This window comes from Oncorhynchus nerka, linkage group LG3, assembly GCF_034236695.1.
Source record: "Oncorhynchus nerka isolate Pitt River linkage group LG3, Oner_Uvic_2.0, whole genome shotgun sequence".
Taxonomy (NCBI): domain Eukaryota; kingdom Metazoa; phylum Chordata; class Actinopteri; order Salmoniformes; family Salmonidae; genus Oncorhynchus; species Oncorhynchus nerka.
The window spans coordinates 80714475-80736104 of NC_088398.1; the positions used below are offsets into that span (position 1 = coordinate 80714475).

The following is a 21630-nucleotide window of genomic DNA, read 5'->3' on the forward strand; positions in this document are numbered from 1 at the left end:
GACCCTGTTGAGGTGTCTGACAGGGACACCTTGGTAGACCCTGTTGAGGTGTCTGACATGGACACCTTGGTAGACCCTGTTGAGGTGTCTGACAGGGACACCTTGGTAGACCCTGTTGAGGTGTCTGACAGCGACAGCTTGGTAGACCCTGTTGAGGTGTCTGACAGAGACACCTTGGTAGACCCTGTTGAGGTGTCTGACAGCGACACCTTGGTAGACCCTGTTGAGGTGTCTGACAGCGACACCTTGGTAGACCCTGTTGAGGTGTCTGAGACCCTGGAGGTGTCTGACAGCGACACCTTGGTAGACCCTGTTGAGGTGTCTGACAGCGACACCTTGGTAGACCCTGTTGAGGTGTCTGACAGCGACACCTTGGTAGACCCTGTTGAGGTGTCTGACAGAGACACCTTGGTAGACCCTGTGAGGTGTCTGACAGAGACACCTTGGTAGACCCTGTTGAGGTGTCTGACAGAGACACCTTGGTAGACCCTGTTGAGGTGTCTGACAGACACCTTGGTAGACCCTGTTGAGGTGTCTGACAGCGACACCTTGGTAGACCCTGTTGAGGTGTCTGACAGAGACACCTTGGTAGACCCTGTTGATGTGTCTGACAGGGACAGCGACACCTTGGTAGACCCTGTTGAGGTGTCTGACAGAGACACCTTGGTAGACCCTGTTGAGGTGTCTGACAGGGACACCTTGGTAGACCCTGTTGAGGTGTCTGACAGGGGACACCTTGGTAGACCCTGTTGAGGTGTCTGACAGGGACACCTTGGTAGACCCTGTTGAGGTGTCTGAGCGACACCTTGGTAGACCCTGTTGAGGTGTCTGACAGGGACACCTTGGTAGACCTGTTGAGGTGTCTGACAGAGACACCTTGGTGTTGAGGTGTCTGACAGACACCTTGGTAGACCCTGTTGAGGTGTCTGACAGGACACCTTGGTAGACCCTGTTGAGGTGTCTGACAGAGACACCTTGGTAGACCCTGTTGAGGTGTCTGACAGCGACACCTTGGTAGACCCTGTTGAGGTGTCTGACAGAGACACCTTGGTAGACCCTGTTGAGGTGTCTGACAGCGACACCTTGGTAGACCCTGTTGAGGTGTCTGACAGCGACACCTTGGTAGACCCTGTTGAGGTGTCTGACAGCGACACCTGGTAGACCCTGTTGAGGTGTCTGACAGAGACACCTTGGTAGACCCTGTTGATGTGTCTGACAGGGACACCTTTGAGGTAGACCCTTTGTTGAGGTGTCTGACAGACACCTTGGTAGACCCTGTTGAGGTGTCTGACAGGGACACCTTGGTAGACCCTGTTGAGGTGTCTGAAGCGTTGACAAGTCTGACACCTTGGTAGACCCTGTTGAGGTGTCTGACAGGGACACCTTGGTAGACCCTGTTGAGGTGTCTGACAGAGACACCTTGGTGTGTTGAGGTGTCTGACAGCGACACCTTGGTAGACCCTGTTGAGGTGTCTGACAGGGACACCTTGGTAGACCCTGTTGAGGTGTCTGACAGGACACCTTGGTAGACCCTGAGGTGTCTGACAGAGACACCTTGGTAGACCCTGTTGAGGTGTCTGACAGGGACACCTTGGTAGACCCTGTTGAGGTGTCTGACAGGGTAGACCCTGTTGAGGTGTCTGACAGGGACACCTTAGACCCTGTTGAGGTGTCTGACAGACACCTTGGTAGACACCTGTTGAGGTGTCTGCCAGCGACACCTTGGTAGACCCTGTTGAGGTGTCTGACAGCGATTGGTAGACCCTGTTGAGGTGTCTGACAGCGACCTTGGTAGACCCTGTTGAGGTGTCTGACAGAGACACCTTGGTAGAACCTGTTGAGGTGTCTGACAGGGACACTTGGTAGACCCTGTTGAGGTGTCTGACAGGGACACCTTGGTAGACCCTGTTGAGGTGTCTGACAGGGACACCTTGGTAGACCCTGTTGAGGTGTCTGACAGCGACACCTTGGTAGACCCTGTTGAGGTGTCTGACAGGGACACCTTGGTAGACCCTGTTGAGGTGTCTGACAGAGACACCTTGGTAGACCCTGTTGAGGTGTCTGACAGCGACATCTTGGTAGACCCTGTTGAGGTGTCTGACAGGGACACCTTGGTAGACCCTGTTGAGGTGTCTGTTTCTGACAGGGACAGCTTGGTAGACCCTGTTGAGGTGTCTGACAGAGACACCTTGGTAGACCCTGTTGAGGTGTCTGACAGCGACACCTTGGTAGACCCTGTTGAGGTGTCTGACAGCGACACCTTGGTAGACCCTGTTGAGGTGTCTGACAGCGACACCTTGGTAGACCCTGTTGAGGTGTCTGACAGAGACACCTTGGTAGACCCTGTTGATGTGTCTGACAGGGACACCTTGGTAGACCCTGTTGAGGTGTCTGACAGCGACACCTTGGTAGACCCTGTTGAGGTGTCTGACAGGGACACCTTGGTAGACCCTGTTGAGGTGTCTGAAGCGACACCTTGGTAGACCCTGTTGAGGTGTCTGACAGGGACACCTTGGTAGACCCTGTTGAGGTGTCTGACAGAGACACCTTGGTGTTGAGGTGTCTGACAGCGACACCTTGGTAGACCCTGTTGAGGTGTCTGACAGGGACACCTTGGTAGACCCTGTTGAGGTGTCTGACAGAGACACCTTGGTAGACCCTGTTGAGGTGTCTGACAGCGACACCTTGGTAGACCCTGTTGAGGTGTCTGACAGCGACACCTTGGTAGACCCTGTTGAGGTGTCTGACAGCGACACCTTGGTAGACCCTGTTGAGGTGTCTGACAGCGACACCTTGGTAGACCCTGTTGAGGTGTCTGACAGAGACACCTTGGTAGACCCTGTTGATGTGTCTGACAGGGACACCTTGGTAGACCCTGTTGAGGTGTCTGACAGCGACACCTTGGTAGAACCTGTTGAGGTGTCTGACAGGGACACCTTGGTAGACCCTGTTGAGGTGTCTGACAGAGACACCTTGGTAGACCCTGTTGAGGTGTCTGACAGGGACACCTTGGTAGACCCTGTTGAGGTGTCTGACAGAGACACCTTGGTAGACCCTGTTGAGGTGTCTGACAGGGACACCTTGGTAGACCCTGTTGAGGTGTCTGACAGCGACACCTTGGTAGACCCTGTTGAGGTGTCTGACAGGGACACCTTGGTAGACCCTGTTGAGGTGTCTGACAGCGACACCTTGGTAGACCCTGTTGAGGTGTCTGACAGCGACATCTTGGTAGACCCTGTTGAGGTGTCTGACAGGGACACCTTGGTAGACCCTGTTGAGGTGTCTGACAGGGACACCTTGGTAGACCCTGTTGAGGTGTCTGACAGCGACACCTTGACCCTGTTGAGACCCTTTTTGAGGTGTCTGACAGGGACACCTTGGTAGACCCTGTTGAGGTGTCTGACAGAGACACCTTGGTAGACCCTGTTGAGGTGTCTGACAGAGACACCTTGGTAGACCCTGTTGAGGTGTCTGACAGAGACACCTTGGTAGACCCTGTTGAGGTGTCTGACAGCGACACCTTGGTAGACCCTGTTGAGGTGTCTGACAGCGACACCTTGGTAGACCCTGTTGAGGTGTCTGACAGCCACACAGACCCTGTTGAGGTGTCTGACAGCGACACCTTGGTAGACCCTGTTGAGGTGTCTGACAGCGACACCTTGGTAGACCCTGTTGAGTTGTCTGACAGGGACACCTTGGTAGACCCTGTTGAGGTGTCTGAAGCGACACCTTGGTAGACCCTGTTGAGGTGTCTGACAGGGACACCTTGGTAGACCCTGTTGAGGTGTCTGACAGAGACACCTTGGTGTTGAGGTGTCTGACAGCGACACCTTGGTAGACCCTGTTGAGGTGTCTGACAGGGACACCTTGGTAGACCCTGTTGAGATGTCTGACAGAGACACCTTGGTAGACCCTGTTGAGGTGTCTGACAGCGACACCTTGGTAGACCCTGTTGAGGTGTCTGACAGAGACACCTTGGTAGACCCTGTTGAGGTGTCTGACAGCGACACCTTGGTAGACCCTGTTGAGGTGTCTGACAGCGACACCTTGGTAGACCCTGTTGAGGTGTCTGACAGAGACACCTTGGTAGACCCTGTTGAGGTGTCTGACAGGGACACCTTGGTAGACCCTGTTGAGGTGTCTGACAGCGACACCTTGGTAGACCCTGTTGAGGTGTCTGACAGGGACACCTTGGTAGACCCTGTTGAGGTGTCTGAAGCGACACCTTGGTAGACCCTGTTGAGGTGTCTGACAGGGACACCTTGGTAGACCCTGTTGAGGTGTCTGACAGAGACACCTTGGTGTTGAGACTGACAGCTTGGTAGACCCTGTTGAGGTGTCTGACAGGGACACCTTGGTAGACCCTGTTGAGGTGTCTGACAGAGACACCTTGGTAGACCCTGTTGAGGTATCTGACAGAGACACCTTGGTAGACCCTGTTGAGGTGTCTGACAGCGACACCTTGGTAGATCCTGTTGAGGTGTCTGACAGCGACACCTTGGTAGACCCTGTTGAGGTGTCTGACAGGGACACCTTGGTAGACCCTGTTGAGGTGTCTGACAGGGACACCTTGGTAGACCCTGTTGAGGTGTCTGACAGGGACACCTTGGTAGACCCTGTTGAGGTGTCTGACAGTGACACCTTGGTAGACCCTGTTGAGGTGTCTGACAGAGACACCTTGGTAGACCCGGTTGAGGTGTATGACAGAAGTGACTCACTTGCGGTAGTGGAGGCTGTCTTGTGAGCCGTTGCTGGGGCTACCGGGCATCTGGGGGGAGTGGGAACTGGGGTCTGAGAAACACGGGTCTGTCTCTGACAGGGAGATGACGTCCTCTGAATCAAACTGCAGACGCACTTCCAGTGACTGTGGATTAGATTAGATGATATTAGATGTATTATCCTGCCACAGGGGGAAAGTTGTGTGGTGCTTCAAAAGACAAAAAGACAATACAAATTCATAAATACTGTAGTAAAAAAAGAGTAGAATATACTATAGTAATTACTGTATTATTTTGCAGACTGTAAAACACTGTAGTGTTTTGCGGACTATGGTATACTGCAGTATTTACTGTAGTATTTTGCAGGCTGTAGTATACTGTAGTATTTAGTGTAGTATTTTGCAGACTGTAGTATACTGTAGCATTTACTGTAGTGTTTTGCAGACTGTAGTATACTGTAGTATTTACTGTAGTATTTTGCAGACTGTAGTATACTGTAGCATTTACTGTATTATTTTGCAGACTGTAGTATACTATAGTAATTACTGTATTATTTTGCAGACTGTAGTATACTGTAGTATTTACTGTAGTGTTTTATGGATATTACTGTAGTATTTACTCTAGTGTTTCTGGGGACTTTACTGTAGTTTTTACTTAAGTGTTTTCATTTATTATCTTTGACATTGAAGTGTGGGGGGGGGCTTTCTACTTGAGAAAACCTACTGAACAACACTCTAAATATCACATTTTCCATAACCTGTTGGTAGGTAGGACTGAGTTCTGAACAGAGAGTTCAGAGCTCCTGCTCTAATCTATAGGAACAAAATGTACGGTCTATACTTGTCACGTAGGTTTCTCACTCACGGGTGACACAAATTGGGATATTGGGGAGGGGAAGGCCTAGGGTTTATGCAAATTAGAATACTGTAGTACTACTGTAGTACTACTACAGTAGTACTACATTATTTTAATTCTAATCCACACAAAAACTCTGCAGTAAATACTACAGAAATTTCTGCAAAAACAGTTCAGTCCGCACACTACTACTGTAGTACTACCTATAAATAAACAAGTGTGCGGACTGAACTGTTTTTGCAGAAATTTCTGTAGTATTTACTGTAGAGTTTTTGTGTGGATAATACTGTAGTATTTACTAGAGAGTTTTTGTGTGGATAATACTGTAGTATTTACTAGAGAGTTTTTGTGTGGATAATACTGTAGTATTTACTAGAGAGTTTTTGTGTGGATAATACTGTAGTATTTACTAGAGAGTTTTTGTGTGGATAATACTGTAGTATTTACTAGAGAGTTTTTGTGTGGATAATACTATACTATTTACTAGAGAGTTTTTGTGTGGATAATACTGTAGTATTGTAGTTGAATCAGCTGTACTGACTGGGGAAGCCTGTTAGGAAACATCTCTCATCCACTCACCACTATCTCTGCGTTGGCGTCGTTTTTGCTGAAGCGGTAGAGGATGACATAGGCAGAGATGCCCACCACACAGAAGAGACGGCTCTGCGGGCACCAGCGGACCATCTGAATGGCGTAAGGGTCCTCCTCTACCTGCTCGACCGCCCGGCCTTCACCCGCATTGGGGTTCTCAAACACCTTAGACGTCTTCAGCTTGTACAGCATCTGCAGTGTAACTGGTCACACAAAGAGTCTAGTTTATAAATGCCAAAAAATGTAGTTCTTATGTAATTAGAATCAGTGTTCTTGATAAGAATTAGAGAAGTGTTAGTATTGATGATAATATAGTAGTGGTAGTATTGCAGGGTATTGTCGATACTATAGTAGCGTTAGTATTGTTGAGTATTGTTGATAATATAGTAGTGGTAGCATTGATGCTAATATAGCGGCGTTGGTATTGTTGAGTATTGATGATAATATAGCAGTGTTAGTATTGCTGAGTATTGTTTATAATATAGTAGCGCCAGTATTGATGATAATATAGCAGCATTACTACTGCTGAGTATTGTTCATAATATAGTAGTGCTGGTATGATGATAATATAGCAGTGTTAGTATGATTGAGTATTGTTTATAATATAGTAGGGTTAGTATTGACGATAATGTTAGTATCGTTGACACTGTAGTAGTGTTGAGTATTGCCAATGATATAGTATTGTTGAGCATTGTTTATAATTTAGTAGTGGCAGTATTGTTGACAATATAGTAGGATTAGTATGGTTGCGCATTGTCGATACTATATCAGTGCTAGCATTGCCGAGTATTGTTTCTGATATAGTATTGTCGAGTATTGTTGAGCATTTTTCATAGCACAGCAGTGTTAGCATTGTTGAGTAGTGTTGCAGATATAGTAGTGCTCGGATTGTTGATACCACAGTGGTGTTAGTATTGTAGAGTATTGTCAATAATATAGTAGTGCTAGTATTGTGGAGCATGGTCGATAATATTAGTATTGTAGAATATTGTTGCTAATATTGTTGATATCACAGTTGTGTTAGTATTGTAGAGTATTGTTGCTAACATTGTAGTGCTGGTATTGTAGAGTATTGTAGATAATATAGTAGTGCTAGTATTGATGATAATATAGCAGTGTTAATATTGCTGAGTATTGTTCACAATAGTATTGTTGAGTATTGGCGACAATATGGTTATTGTTGATAATATAGTTTTGTTGATAATATAGTTTTGCTGATAATATAGTATTGTTGAATATTGGTGATAATATAGTATTGTTGATACTGTAGTATTGATCATTTTTTATTTGACCTTTATTTAACTAGGCAAGTCAGTTAAGAACACATTCTTATTTTCAATGACGGCCTAGTGGCCTGTTCAGGGGCAGAACGACAGATTTGTCGTACCTTGTCAGCTCGGGGACCTTTCCGTTACTAGTCCAACGCTCTAACCACCACCTGCCGCCCCAGTGTTGATGTGTAATCTGCAGAGTGTTGATGTGTAATAATGTAGTATTGGTGAATATGGGCGCCAATATAGTATTGTTGATAATATAGCAGTGTTGATAATATAGTATTGTTGGATATTGTTGATAATATAGTATTGTTGATAATATAGTATCGTTGAATATTATTGGTAATATAGTATTGTTGATAATATAGTATTGCTGATAATATAGTATTGTTGAATATTGTTGATAATATAGTATTGTTGATAGTATAGTATTGTTGAATATTGTTGATAATATAGTATTGTTGAATATTGTTGATAATATAGTATTGTTGATAATATAGTATTGTTGAATATTGTTGATAATATAGTATTGTTGATAATATAGTATTGTTGAATATTGTTGATAATATAGTATTGTTGATAATATAGTATTGTTGATAATATAGTATCGTTGATACTATAGTATTGTCAATAATATAGTATTGTTGATAATATAGTATTGTTGATAATATAGTATTGTTGATAATATAGTATTGTTGATAATATAGTATTGTTGATAATTGTTGATAATATAGTATTGTTGATAATATAGTATTGTTGATAATATAGTATTGTTGATAATATAGTATTGTTGAATATTGTTGATAACATATTATCAACAACACTATATTATCGTTGAATTGTATTTATTTAATTTCTTTTACCTTTATTTAACTAGGCAAGTCAGTTAAGAACAAATTCTTATTTTCAATGACGGCCTAGGAACAGCGGGTTAACTGCCTGTTCAGGGGCAGAACGACAGATTTGTACCTTGTCAGTTTGGGGGTTTGAACTTGCAACCTTTCGGTTACTAGTCCAACGCCTTAACCACTAGGCTACCCTGCCACCCCAATATTGTTGATACTATAGTATTGTTGATACGGCAGCATTGTTGATAATATAGTATTGTTGATAATATAGTATTGTTGATAATATAGTATTGTTGATAATATAGTATTGTTGATACGGCAGTATTGTTGATAATATAGTATTGTTGATAATATAGTATTGTTGATACGGCAGTATTGTTGATAATATAGTATTGTTGATACGGCAGCATTGTTGATAATATAGTATTGTTGATACGGCAGTATTGTTGATAATATAGTATTGTTGATAATATAGTATTGTTGATACGGCAGCATTGTTGATAATATAGTATTGTTGATAATATAGTATTGTTGATAATATAGTATTGTTGATACTATAGTATTGTTGATAATATAGTATTGTTGATAATATAGTATTGTTGATACGGCAGTATTGTTGATAATATAGCATTGTTGATACTGTAGTATTGTTGATAGTATTGTTGAATATTGTTGATACTATAGTATTGTTGATAAGGCAGCATTGTTGATAATATAGTATTGTTGATAATATAGTATTGTTGATAATATAGTATTGTTGATACGGCAGTATTGTTGATAATATAGTATTGTTGATAATATAGTATTGTTGATACGGCAGTATTGTTGATAATATAGTATTGTTGATAATATAGTGTTGTTGATACTGTAGTATTGTTGATAATATAGTATTGTTGATACTATAGTATTGTTGATACTATAGTATTGTTGATACTATAGTATTGTTGATAATATAGTATTGTTGATAATATAGTATTGTTGATAATATAGTGTTGTTGATAATATAGTATTGTTGATAATATAGTATTGTTGATACTATAGTATTGTTGATAATATAGTATTGTTGATACTATAGTATTGTTGATAATATAGTGTGATAATATAGTATTGTTGATAATATAGTATTGTTGATAATATAGTGTTGTTGATACGGCAGCATTGTTGATACTATAGTATTGTTGATAATATAGTATTGTTGATAATATAGTATTGTTGATACTATAGTATTGTTGATAATATAGTATTGTTGATACTATAGCATTGTTGATACTATAGTATTGTTGATAATATAGTATTGTTGATACTATAGTATTGTTGATAATATAGTATTGTTGATACGGCAGCATTGTTGATAATATAGTATTGTTGATACTATAGTATTGTTGATACTATAGTATTGTTGATAATATAGTATTGTTGATACTATAGTATTGTTGATAATATAGTATTGTTGATAATATAGCATTGTTGATACTGTAGTATTGTTGATAGTATTGTTGAATATTGTTGATAATATAGCATTGTTGATACTATAGTATTGTTGATAATATAGTAGTGTTAGTATTGTAACATAAGAAAGGAAGGGAGAGAGTGAACTTACTAGCAGATGCATCCCAAAACTTTACGGTTCCATCTGCGTGTCTGCATAAAGAATAAAAGACGGGGGCAAAGGTCAAGACAACAGCCCGTGTCCAATCCTGAATGAGACACTGCTTTTATCAACAACAAACACAAAGGGGAGCAGAGGAAAACTGTATTACTTCCTGTCTGAATGAATGGAACCAGCCGATGCGTGTTAGTTCACACACTTTGACAACAAAGTCTCCAACAGTACGGAACCCACTGACTCACCCTGTGACGATAACCTCTGGGTAGGTCTGTGAGCCTAATGTCCACGTACCGCCACTCACTGGCCACTCCTGTCAGGAATAAGACAGATGGTCAATGGACTGAAAAGTTCCCGAACGGAAATGAGCTTTTTTTTCGTTGTTGTTCGCTTTAGCATTACTTTGTCATTGTCTGACCTATGACCTATGACCTGTAGCGTACCTTGTGGCTGTAGCCGGTCTTCTTCTGCTTGGCTCCTACGGAGTAGAGGACTGGGATGATATCCGGGGGGCACTCGGCGAAGTAGGCTGTACAGGTGACAGGAGACTCGTGGATGTCCATAGGGTATGGGTTCTCAAAGATGGGGAAACTTGCAACAGGAGAGGGGAAAGAAAAATGATAGCATGTGCATGTCGAGTTCTCACAGGGAAGTACATGTGTGTGTGTGTGTGTGTGTGTGTGTGTGTGTGTGTGTGTGTGTGTGTGTGTGTGTGTGTGTGTGACTGCTACAGAACGTTATCACCAACATTTTTGAAATGACAAATTACCCAAAGGTCCAATATGTTCTAACTGTGACTAGTGTAGTTTGTGGATATCCAATGGGCATCTGATGGATATTTCAACCTTTTGGTGGTAGCAGAGCAGAACACCACCCACGACACCACTTCAATACATTCCCAGCAGCTAATTGTCCAAGCACTATTCCATATCAACGCTGTAATTATGTAAACACAGAGTCATAAAACTATGGAGGAATAGTTTAGCTCTCCGTGCCTTTTCTTCATCTCCCTCCCTCAGAGTGTTGATGTGTAATCTGCAGAGTGTTGATGTGTAATCTGCAGAGTGTTGATGTGTAATCTGCAGAGTGTTGATGTGTAATCTGCAGAGTGTTGATGTGTAATCTGCAGAGTGTTTGATGTGTAATCTGCAGAGTGTTGATGTGTAATCTGCAGAGTGTTGATGTGTAATCTGCAGAGTGTTGATGTGTAATCTGCAGAGTGTTGATGTGTAATCTGCAGAGTGTTTGATGTGTAATCTGCAGAGTGTTGATGTGTAATCTGCAGAGTGTTTGATGTGTAATCTGCAGAGTGTTGATGTGTAATCTGCAGAGTGTTGATGTGTAATCTGCAGAGTGTTGATGTGTAATCTGCAGAGTGTTGATGTGTAATCTACAGAGTGTTGATGTGTAATCTGCAGTTTTACGTGGTAGGATGCTGTCTGGGACTACTATAGTTGTGATGTGGTAGGATGCTGTGGTAGGATGCTGTCTGTGACTACTATAGTTTTATGTGGTAGGATGCTGTCTGTGACTATTATAGTTGTGATGTGGTAGGATGCTGTGGTGGGATGCTGTCTGGGACTATTATAGTTGTGATGTGGTAGGATGCTGTGGTAGGATGCTGTCTGGGACTATTATAGTTGTTATGTGGTAGGATGCTGTGGTAGGATGCTGTCTGGGACTATTATAGTTGTATGTGGTAGGATGCTGTCTGGGACTAATATAGTTTTATGTGGTAGGATGCTGTGGTATGATGCTGTCTGGGACTAATATAGTTTTATGTGGTAGGATGCTGTCTGGGACTACTATAGTTTTATGTGGTAGGATGCTGTGGTAGGATGCTGTCTGGGACTAATATAGTTTTATGTGGTAGGATGCTGTCTGGGACTATTATAGTTTTATGTGGTAGGATGCTGTCTGGGACTAATATAGTTTTATGTGGTAGGATGCTGTGGTAGGATGCTGTCTGGGACTATTATAGTTTTATGTGGTAGGATGCTGTCTGTGACTACTATAGTTTTATGTGGTAGGATGCTGTGGTAGGATGCTGTCTGGGACTACTATAGTTTTATGTGGTAGGATGCTGTCTGTGACTACTATAGTTTTATGTGGTAGGATGCTGTGGTAGGATGCTGTCTGGGACTAATATAGTTTTATGTGGTAGGATGCTGTGGTAGGATGCTGTCTGGGACTAATATAGTTTTATGTGGTAGGGTGCTGTCTGGGACTAATATAGTTGTGATGTGTTGATAGAGGAGTGTTATTCCCCCTGGTGATGTCTAACATTTGGCCTGACGGTGTCACCTAGACAGCTGTGAGAAGACGGAGTCATATCCAGTCACATCAGGAGTTGACAGCCTGGTTTCCTCTGGACCACAGCAGCAACAGCCTGTGTGTGTGTGTGTGTGTGTGTGTGTGTGTGTGTGTGTGTGTGTGTGTGTGTGTGTGTGTGTGTGTGTGTGTGTGTGTGTGTGTGTGTGTGTGTGTGAACATACTTGCTCTGTGTCAGATCAACCATGATAAAGTCCTTTTCTAGAAGCAGCACCACCGCATACGGATCCTGGATCTCTGTAGACAGTAACACAGAGAACCAATACATTAACTACACAGGAATATAGTGTATCTTTCTATATCTAACACAGAGAACCAATACATTAACTACACAGGAATATAGTGTATCTTTCTATATCTAACACAGAGAACCAATACATTAACTACACAGGAATATAGTGTATCTTTCTATATCTAACACAGAGAACCAATACATTAACTACACAGAAATATATTGTATGTTTCTATATCTAACACAGAGAACAAATACATTAACTACACAGGAAGGAACATTAAATATACTGTATGTTTCTATATCTAACACAGAGAACAAATACATTAACTACAAAGAAATATACTGTATGTTTCTATATCTAACACAGAGAACAAATACATTAACTACAAAGAAATATACTGTATGTTTCTATATCTAACACAGAGAACCAATACATTAACTACACAGGAATATACTGTATGTTTCTATATCTAACACAGAGAACAAATACACAGGAATATACTGTATGTTTCTATATCTAACACAGAGAACAAATACATTAACTACACAGGAAGGAACATTAAATATACTGTATGTTTCTACATCTCCACAGAGTAACATATGTGTGTATTTGATGTAGGGAGGGAGGGAAGAGAGAGAGAAAGAGAGAGAGATTTTACTTAATCCTTCAAACCCCAGCTAATGACCATGGCCCCTCAACTCACTGTTGGAGTATGGGGTGTCACAGAGCACCAGGAACTCTACGATAGGGTGGTCCATCTCCAGCACCGTAATGGCCTTGCCATGCATGATGGTAAGGGTGGGCCTCCGTCCCCCAGCCTTGTCGTATGACAGACCCCCAGAGAAGATGACATAGGGCTCGTTGCTGTGGAAACAGAGGAGATGACGTAGAGCTCACTGCTGTGGAAACAGACTCTGTCCCAGTCTAAAGTGCCTGTCACTGTCCCAGTCTAAAGTGTCTGTCACTGTCCCAGTCTAAAGCGTCTGTCTCTGTCCCAGTCTAAAGTGTCTGTCTCTGTCCCAGTCTAAAGTGACTGTCTCTGTCCCAGTCTAAAGTGCCTGTCTCTGTCCCAGTCTAAAGCGTCTGTCTCAGTCTAAAGTGACTGTCTCTGTCCCAGTCTAAAGTGCCTGTCTCTGTCCCAGTCTAAAGTGTCTGTCACTGTCCCAGTCTAAAGTGTCTGTCACTGTTCCAGTCTAAAGTGTCTGTCTCTGTCCCAGTCTAAAGCATATGTCTCTGTTCCAGTCTAAAGTGTCTGTCTCTGTCCGAGTCTAAAGCATTATGTCTCTGTCTCAGTCTAAAGTGTCTGTCTCTGTCCCAGTCTAAAGTGTCTGTCTCTGTCCCAGTCTAAAGTGGGTGTCACTGTCCCAGTCTAAAGTGCCTGTCACTGTCCCAGTCTAAAGTGCCTGTCTCTGTCCCAGTCTAAAGTGGGTGTCACTGTCCCAATCTAAAGTGTCTGTCACTGTCCCAGTCTAAAGTGTCTGTCTCTGTTCCAGTCTAGTGTCTGTCTCTGTCCCAGTCTAAAGTGCCTGTCTCTGTCCCAGTCTAAAGTGCCTGTCTCTGTCACTGTCTAAAGTGCCTGTCTCTGTCACTGTCACAGTCTAAAGCATCTGTCTCTGTTCCAGTCTAAAGCATCTGTCTCTGTCCCAGTCTAAAGCGTCTGTCTCTGTCCCAGTCTAAAGCGTCTGTCTCTGTCCCAGTCTAAAGCGTCTGTCTCTGTCCCAGTCTAAAGCGTCTGTCTCTGTCCCAGTCTAAAGCATCTGTCTCTGTCCCAGTCTAAAGCACCTGTCTCTGTCCCAGTCTAAAGCATCTGTCTCTGTCCCAGTCTAAAGCATCTGTCTCTGTCCCAGTCTAAAGCATCTGTCTCTGTTCCAGTCTAAAGCATCTGTCTCTGTCCCAGTCTAAAGCATCTGTCTCTGTCCCAGTCTAAAGCGTCTGTCTCTGTCCCAGTCTAAAGCGTCTGTCTCTGTCCCAGTCTAAAGCATCTGTCTCTGTCCCAGTCAAAAAGCATCTGTCTCTGTCCCAGTCTAAAGCATCTGTCTCTGTCCCAGTCTAAAGCATCTGTCTCTGTCCCAGTCTAAAGTGTCTGTCACTGTCCCAGTCTAAAGCGTCTGTCTCTGTTCCAGTCTAAAGTGCCTGTCTCTGTCCCAGTCTAAAGTGCCTGTCTCTGTCCCAGTCTAAAGTGTCTGTCACTGTCCCAGTCTAAAGCGTCTGTCTCTGTTCCAGTCTAAAGTGCCTGTCTCTGTCCCAGTCTAAAGTGCCTGTCTCTGTCCCAGTCTAAAGTGCCTGTCTCTGTCCCAGTCTAAAGTGCCTGTCTCTGTCTGTCCCAGTCTAAAGTGTCTGTCTCTGTCCCAGTCTAAAGTGACTGTCTCTGTCCCAGTCTAAAGTGCCTGTCTCTGTCCCAGTCTAAAGCGTCTGTCTCAGTCTAAAGTGACTGTCTCTGTCCCAGTCTAAAGTGCCTGTCTCTGTCCCAGTCTAAAGTGTCTGTCACTGTCCCAGTCTAAAGTGTCTGTCACTGTTCCAGTCTAAAGTGTCTGTCTCTGTCCCAGTCTAAAGCATATGTCTCTGTTCCAGTCTAAAGTGTCTGTCTCTGTCCGAGTCTAAAGCATTATGTCTCTGTCTCAGTCTAAAGTGTCTGTCTCTGTCCCAGTCTAAAGTGTCTGTCTCTGTCCCAGTCTAAAGTGGGTGTCACTGTCCCAGTCTAAAGTGCCTGTCACTGTCCCAGTCTAAAGTGCCTGTCTCTGTCCCAGTCTAAAATGGGTGTCACTGTCCCAATCTAAAGTGTCTGTCACTGTCCCAGTCTAAAGTGTCTGTCTCTGTTCCAGTCTAGTGTCTGTCTCTGTCCCAGTCTAAAGTGCCTGTCTCTGTCCCAGTCTAAAGTGCCTGTCTCTGTCACTGTCACAGTCTAAAGCATCTGTCTCTGTTCCAGTCTAAAGCATCTGTCTCTGTCCCAGTCTAAAGCGTCTGTCTCTGTCCCAGTCTAAAGCGTCTGTCTCTGTCCCAGTCTAAAGCGTCTGTCTCTGTCCCAGTCTAAAGCGTCTGTCTCTGTCCCAGTCTAAAGCATCTGTCTCTGTCCCAGTCTAAAGCACCTGTCTCTGTCCCAGTCTAAAGCATCTGTCTCTGTCCCAGTCTAAAGCATCTGTCTCTGTCCCAGTCTAAAGCATCTGTCTCTGTTCCAGTCTAAAGCATCTGTCTCTGTCCCAGTCTAAAGCATCTGTCTCTGTCCCAGTCTAAAGCGTCTGTCTCTGTCCCAGTCTAAAGCGTCTGTCTCTGTCCCAGTCTAAAGCATCTGTCTCTGTCCCAGTCAAAAAGCATCTGTCTCTGTCCCAGTCTAAAGCATCTGTCTCTGTCCCAGTCTAAAGCATCTGTCTCTGTCCCAGTCTAAAGCATCTGTCTCTGTCCCAGTCTAAAGTATCTGTCTCTGTCCCAGTCTAAAGCATCTGTCTCTGTCCCAGTCTAAAGCATCTGTCTCTGTCCCAGTCTAAAGCATCTGTCTCTGTCCCAGTCTAAAGCATATGTCTCTGTCCCAGTCTAAAGTATCTGTCTTTGTCCCAGTCTAAAGCTTCTGTCTCTGTCCCAGTCTAAAGCGTCTGTCTCTGTCCCAGTCTAAAGCATCTGTCTCTGTCCCAGTCTAAAGCATCTGTCTCTGTTCCAGTACTTGACTCACATTTGCTTCATTTGCTTTTCTATACAGTTGAAGTCAGAAGTTCACATACACTTAGGTTGGTGTCATTAAAACTAGTTTACATACACTTAGGTTGGTGTCATTAAAACTCGTTTTTCAATCTCTCCACACATTTCTTGTTAACAAACTATAGTTTTGGCAAGTCGGTTACGACATCTAATTTGTACATCCTAGAAGTAATTCTTCTAACAATTGTTTACAGACAGATTATTTAACTTATAATTCACTGTATCACCATTCCAGTGGGTCAGACGTTTACATACATTAAGTTGACCGTGCCTTTAAACAGCTTGGAAAACTACAGAAAATTATGTAATGGCTTTAGAAGATTCTGATAGGCTAATGGACATAATTTGAGTCAATTGGAGGTGGACCTGTGGATGTAGTTCAAGGCCTTCCTTCAAACTCAGGGCCTCTTTGCTTGACATCATGGGAAAATCAAAAGAAATCAAGCCAAGACCTCAGAAAAAAACTGTAGACCTCCACAGGTCTGATTCATCCTTGGGAACAATTTACAAACGCCTGAAGGTACCACGTTCATCTGTACAAACAATAGTACGCAAGTATAAACACCATGGGACCACGCAGCCGTCATACCAATCAGGAAGGAGACGCGTTCTGTCGCCTAGAGATTGACGTACTTTGGTGCGAAAAGTGCAAATCATTCCCAGAACAACAGCAAAGGACCTTGTAAAGATGCTGGAGGAAACAGGTACAAAAGTATCTATATCCACAGTAAAACGAGTCCTATGTAGCCATAACCTGAAAGGCCACTCAGCAAGGAGAGGCCATTGCTCCAAAACCACCATTAACAAAGCCAGACTACGGTTTGCAACTGCACATGGGGACAAAGATCGTACTTTTTGGAGAAATGTCCTCTGGTCAGATGAAACAAAAACTGTTTGGCCAGAAAGACCATCGTTATGTTTGGAAGAAAAAGGGGGATGCTTGCAAGCCGAAGAATACCATCCCAACCGTGAAGCACGGGGGTGGCAGAATCATGTTGTGGGGGTGCTTTGCTGCAGGAGGGACTGGTGCACTTCACAAAATTGATGGCTTCATGAGGTGGGAACATTATGTGGATATATTGAAGCAACATCTCAAGACATCAGTCAGGAAGTTAAAGCTTGGTCACAAATGGGTCTTCCAAATAGACAATGACCCCAAGCATACTTCCAAAGTATTGTGGCAAAATGGTTTAAGGACAACAAAGTCAAGGTATTGGACTGGCCATCACAAAGCCCTGACCTCAATCCCATAGAAAATGTGTGGGCAGAACTGAAAAAGAGTGTGTGAGCAAGAAGGCCTATAAACCTGACTCAGTTACACCAGCTCTGTCAGGAGGAACGGGACAAAATTCACCCAACTTATTGTGGGAAGCTTGTTGAGAGTGTCATCACGTTGCCCTCTTTGGGTACAGCGAGTACCATCCCACTCTCTCTGCCTCCTAAAACTAGGTTGCTGTGGTCAGAGAGGTTGTAAATTCCCAGAGGAGATGATCTTCTCATGGCCACAGTATAGAGACAGAGTGAATTTTCATAGAGAACAAAGGAATTTCTTCCACCTCACAGAACTTGAGGTCCGAGCAACATTTATGTTCCGGAGAAGGTATAAAAGATCGGTGAAGAATCCAGCTACGAACTGGTCCGGTTGGTACAATTTGCTGAAGCTCATGGGAGACAGTGCGGCCACATTACCATAACGCTGTTTATATAATAGCCTGGTTTACCTGTTAGAGGCTCCTGGTTTACCTGTTAGAGGCACATGGTTTACCTGTTAGAGGCTCCTGGTTTACCTGTTAGAGGCACATGGTTTACCTGTTAGAGGCTCCTGGTTTACCTGTTAGAGGCTCATGGTTTACCTGTGACAGGCTCCTGGTTTACCTGTGACAGGCTCCTGGTTTACCTGTTAGAGGCTCATGGTTTACCTGTTACAGGCTCATGGTTTACCTGTTACAGGCTCATGGTTTACCTGTTAGAGTCTCCTGGTTTACCTGTTACAGGCTCCTGGTTTACCTGTTAGAGGCTCATGGTTTACCTGTTACAGGCTCATGGTTTACCTGTTACAGGCTCATGGTTTACCTGTTAGAGGCTCATGGTTTACCTGTTACAGGCTCATGGTTTACCTGTTAGAGGCTCATGGTTTACCTGTTAGAGGCACATGGTTTACCTGTTAGAGGCACATGGTTTACCTGTTAGAGGCACATGGTTTACCTGTTACAGGCTCATGGTTTACATGTTAGAGGCTCCTGGTTTACCTGTTAGAGGCTCATGGTTTACCTGTTAGAGGCTCATGGTTTACCTGTTAGAGGCTCATGGTTTACCTGTTAGAGGCACATGGTTTACCTGTTACAGGCTCATGGTTTACATGTTAGAGGCTCCTGGTTTACCTGTTAGAGGCTCATGGTTTACCTGTTACAGGCTCATGGTTTACCTGTTAGAGGCTCATGGTTTACCTGTTAGAGGCTCATGGTTTACCTGTTAGAGGCACATGGTTTACCTGTTACAGGCTCATGGTTTACATGTTAGAGGCTCCTGGTTTACCTGTTAGAGGCTCATGGTTTACCTGTTACAGGCTCATGGTTTACCTGTTAGAGGCTCATGGTTTACCTGTTAGAGGCTCATGGTTTACCTGTTAGAGGCTCATGGTTTACCTGTTAGAGGCACATGGTTTACCTGTTACAGGCTCATGGTTTACCTGTTAGAGGCACATGGTTTACCTGTTACAGGCTCATGGTTTACCTGTTAGAGGCTCATGGTTTACCTGTTTCTGGAGGTCTTGTATTCCACCTTGAGGATGGGCTTACACGACTCCTTCCTCCCTTCCTTCAGTATCTTCCCTGGGGGAGATGAGAAAAGGGAACATCTCAAAAAGTGGACTATCCCTTTAAATGTTTACCGTTTTTATACTTTGATAATAGGAGTTATTAGAATATCTCAGAGGTTTTTCAAATCACTGTCATCAACTGTAATTCTAAACTGATCCAAACCTTAATGGAATTTAGTAGTACAGTAAAACAACCTCTGTGTGAGTTTTTTGTCTCTTTTCCTCAGCAAAGCATATGTTTCTATCTAATTCCTATGGTAACTGTGATTAACAAGCTGGGGAGTGGAGGGAAGCAGAATAGAACATGTTGGTTAATGTACTGTGGCGGCGGTGGGTGACCTAGATGTAAGTCCTTTGCAATGTTTACCTCTTCTCAAGTCAACTGTTTGTACAGTGGTTCTTCCTTTTACCAGTTTTGAGGTTTATGCCGCTACCGTTTCTGGTAGACGGTGACAGATTGCATTGGAAAATTGAGTCATTCTGGCAACAATGGCTGACACTTCAAATAACGTGCCGTAGAAATCTGTGACACCCTGCAAGATGTACTGTAGTACGGCGCAACTTGTACAGGGAGAACCACCCGTAAGGCAGAATACTTTCCTCTGGGATCTGACCTGGCATATCATCCAGGATTCTGGGTTCATCTCTTACGGTATTCATGATAAAACGTCCTTCTCAAAATGCAGTGTAAACAGCTAATAAGCCCACATATCAGAGAGAAATATAACCTCACGTCATAATAATCTACATAGAGAAGAGCAGAACAGTGTAGATCCAAAACAGAGCAGAACAGAGCACAACCAAAACAGATCAGATCAGAGTAGAACAGAACAGAGCAGAGCAGAACAGAACAGAGTAGAATAGAACAGAGCAGAACAGAGTAGAATAGAACAGAGCAGAACAGAGTAGAATAGAACAGAGCAGAACAGATCAGATCAGAGTAGAACAGAACAGAGCAGAACAGAACAGAACAGAGTAGAATAGAACAGAGCAGAACAGAGCAGAACAGAACAGAGTAGAATAGAACAGAGCAGAACAGATCAGAACAGAGCAGAACAGATCAGAGTAGAACAGAGCAGAGAAGAAAACAGCAGAACACAGAACAGATCAGATCAGAGTAGAACAGAACAGAGCAGAACAGAACAGAGGCAAAGTAGAATGTTTCTTGCTGAGGTGAAAGAAGCTTATCTCGCTCTCTCTCTGACCTGACCAGTCAAATAAAGTAAAATAAATAAATAAAATAAAACTAATTGCCCACTGTTCCAGTCCTATTAGCCCACTGTTCCAGTTCTATTAGCCCACTGTTCCAGTCCTATTAGCCCACTGTTCCAGTCCTATTAGTCCACTGTTCCAGTTCTATTAGCCCACTGTTCCAGTCCTATTAGCCCACTGTTCCAGTCCTATTAGTCCACTGTTCCAGTTCTATTAGCCCACTGTTCCAGTCCTATTAGCCCACTGTTCCAGTCCTATTAGTCCACTGTTCCAGTTATATTAGTCCACTGTTCCAGTCCTATTAGCCCACTGTTCCAGTCATATTAGCCCACTGTTCCAGTCCTATTAGTCCACTGTTCCAGTTCTATTAGCCCACTGTTCTAGTCCTACTAGCCCACTGTTCCAGTTCTATTAGTCCACTGTTCCAGTCCTATTAGCCCACTGTTCCAGTTCTATTAGCCCACTGTTCCAGTCCTATTAGCCCACTGTTCCAGTCATATTAGTCCACTGTTTCAGTTCTATTAGCCCACTGTTCCAGTTCTATTAGCCCACTGTTCCAGTTCTATTAGTCCCCTGTTCCAGTTCTATTAGCCCGCTGTTCCGGTTCTATTAGCCCACTGTTCCAGTTCTATTAGCCCACTGTTCCAGTTCTATTAGCCCACTGTTCCAGTTCTATTAGTCCACTGTTCCAGTTCTATTAGCCCGCTGTTCCGGTTCTATTAGCCCACTGTTCCGGTTCTATTAGCCCACTGTTCCAGTTCTATTAGCCCACTGTTCCAGTTCTATTAGTCCACTGATCCAGTTCTATTAGCCCACTGTTCCAGTTCTATTAGCCCACTGTTCCAGTCCTATTAGCCCACTGTTCCAGTCCTATTAGCCCACTGTTCTAGTCCTATTAGCCCACTGTTCCAGTTCTATTAGCCCACTGTTCCAGTCCTATTAGCCCACTGTTCCAGTCCTATTAGCCCACTGTTCCAGTCCTATTAGCCCACTGTTCCAGTCCTATTAGCCCACTGTTCCAGTCCTATTAGCCTACTGTTCCAGTCCTATTAGCCCACTGTTCCAGTTCTATTAGCCCACTGATCCAGTCCTATTAGCCCACTGTTCCAGTCCTATTAGCCTACTGTTCCAGTTCTATTAGCCCACTGATCCAGTCCCCGGTGTGACAGACAGATATACAGACAGACTGTGTGTGTGTCCATCCTGTGGGTATTGAGCTTTGAGCAGACAGACAGTGCTGGGGGAGTCTTCCTGTGGGTATTGAGCTTTGAGCAGACAGACAGTGCTGGGGGAGTCTTCCTGTGGGTATTGAGCTTTGAGCAGACAGACAGTGCTGGGGGAGTCTTCCATAAGACAGTTCAAATGGTCAAACAATGGTGCCTACACACAGACGAGTCCATCACAGCCACAGACAGCCAAGGCCGTGGGTATGGCGCCTACACACAGACAGC

At 43.7% G+C, this 21630-nt stretch overlaps 1 protein-coding gene across 1 annotated transcript in view; it reads right to left on the reverse strand.

The window, feature by feature from the left end:
* LOC115122054 (syntaxin-binding protein 5-like) overlaps positions 1-6361 on the reverse strand; it is an 88266-nt gene extending 81905 nt beyond the window's left edge. Inside the window, exons 1-2 of the mRNA XM_065016084.1 lie at positions 6153-6361; positions 4719-4864 (exon numbers count right to left, since the gene is read on the reverse strand). Of these exons, the coding sequence (XP_064872156.1) occupies positions 4719-4864; positions 6153-6356 (350 nt within the window). The 5' untranslated portion in view covers positions 6357-6361. The remainder of the gene's footprint in view (positions 1-4718; positions 4865-6152) is intronic.
* Between the last annotated feature and the right edge of the window lie 15269 nt (positions 6362-21630).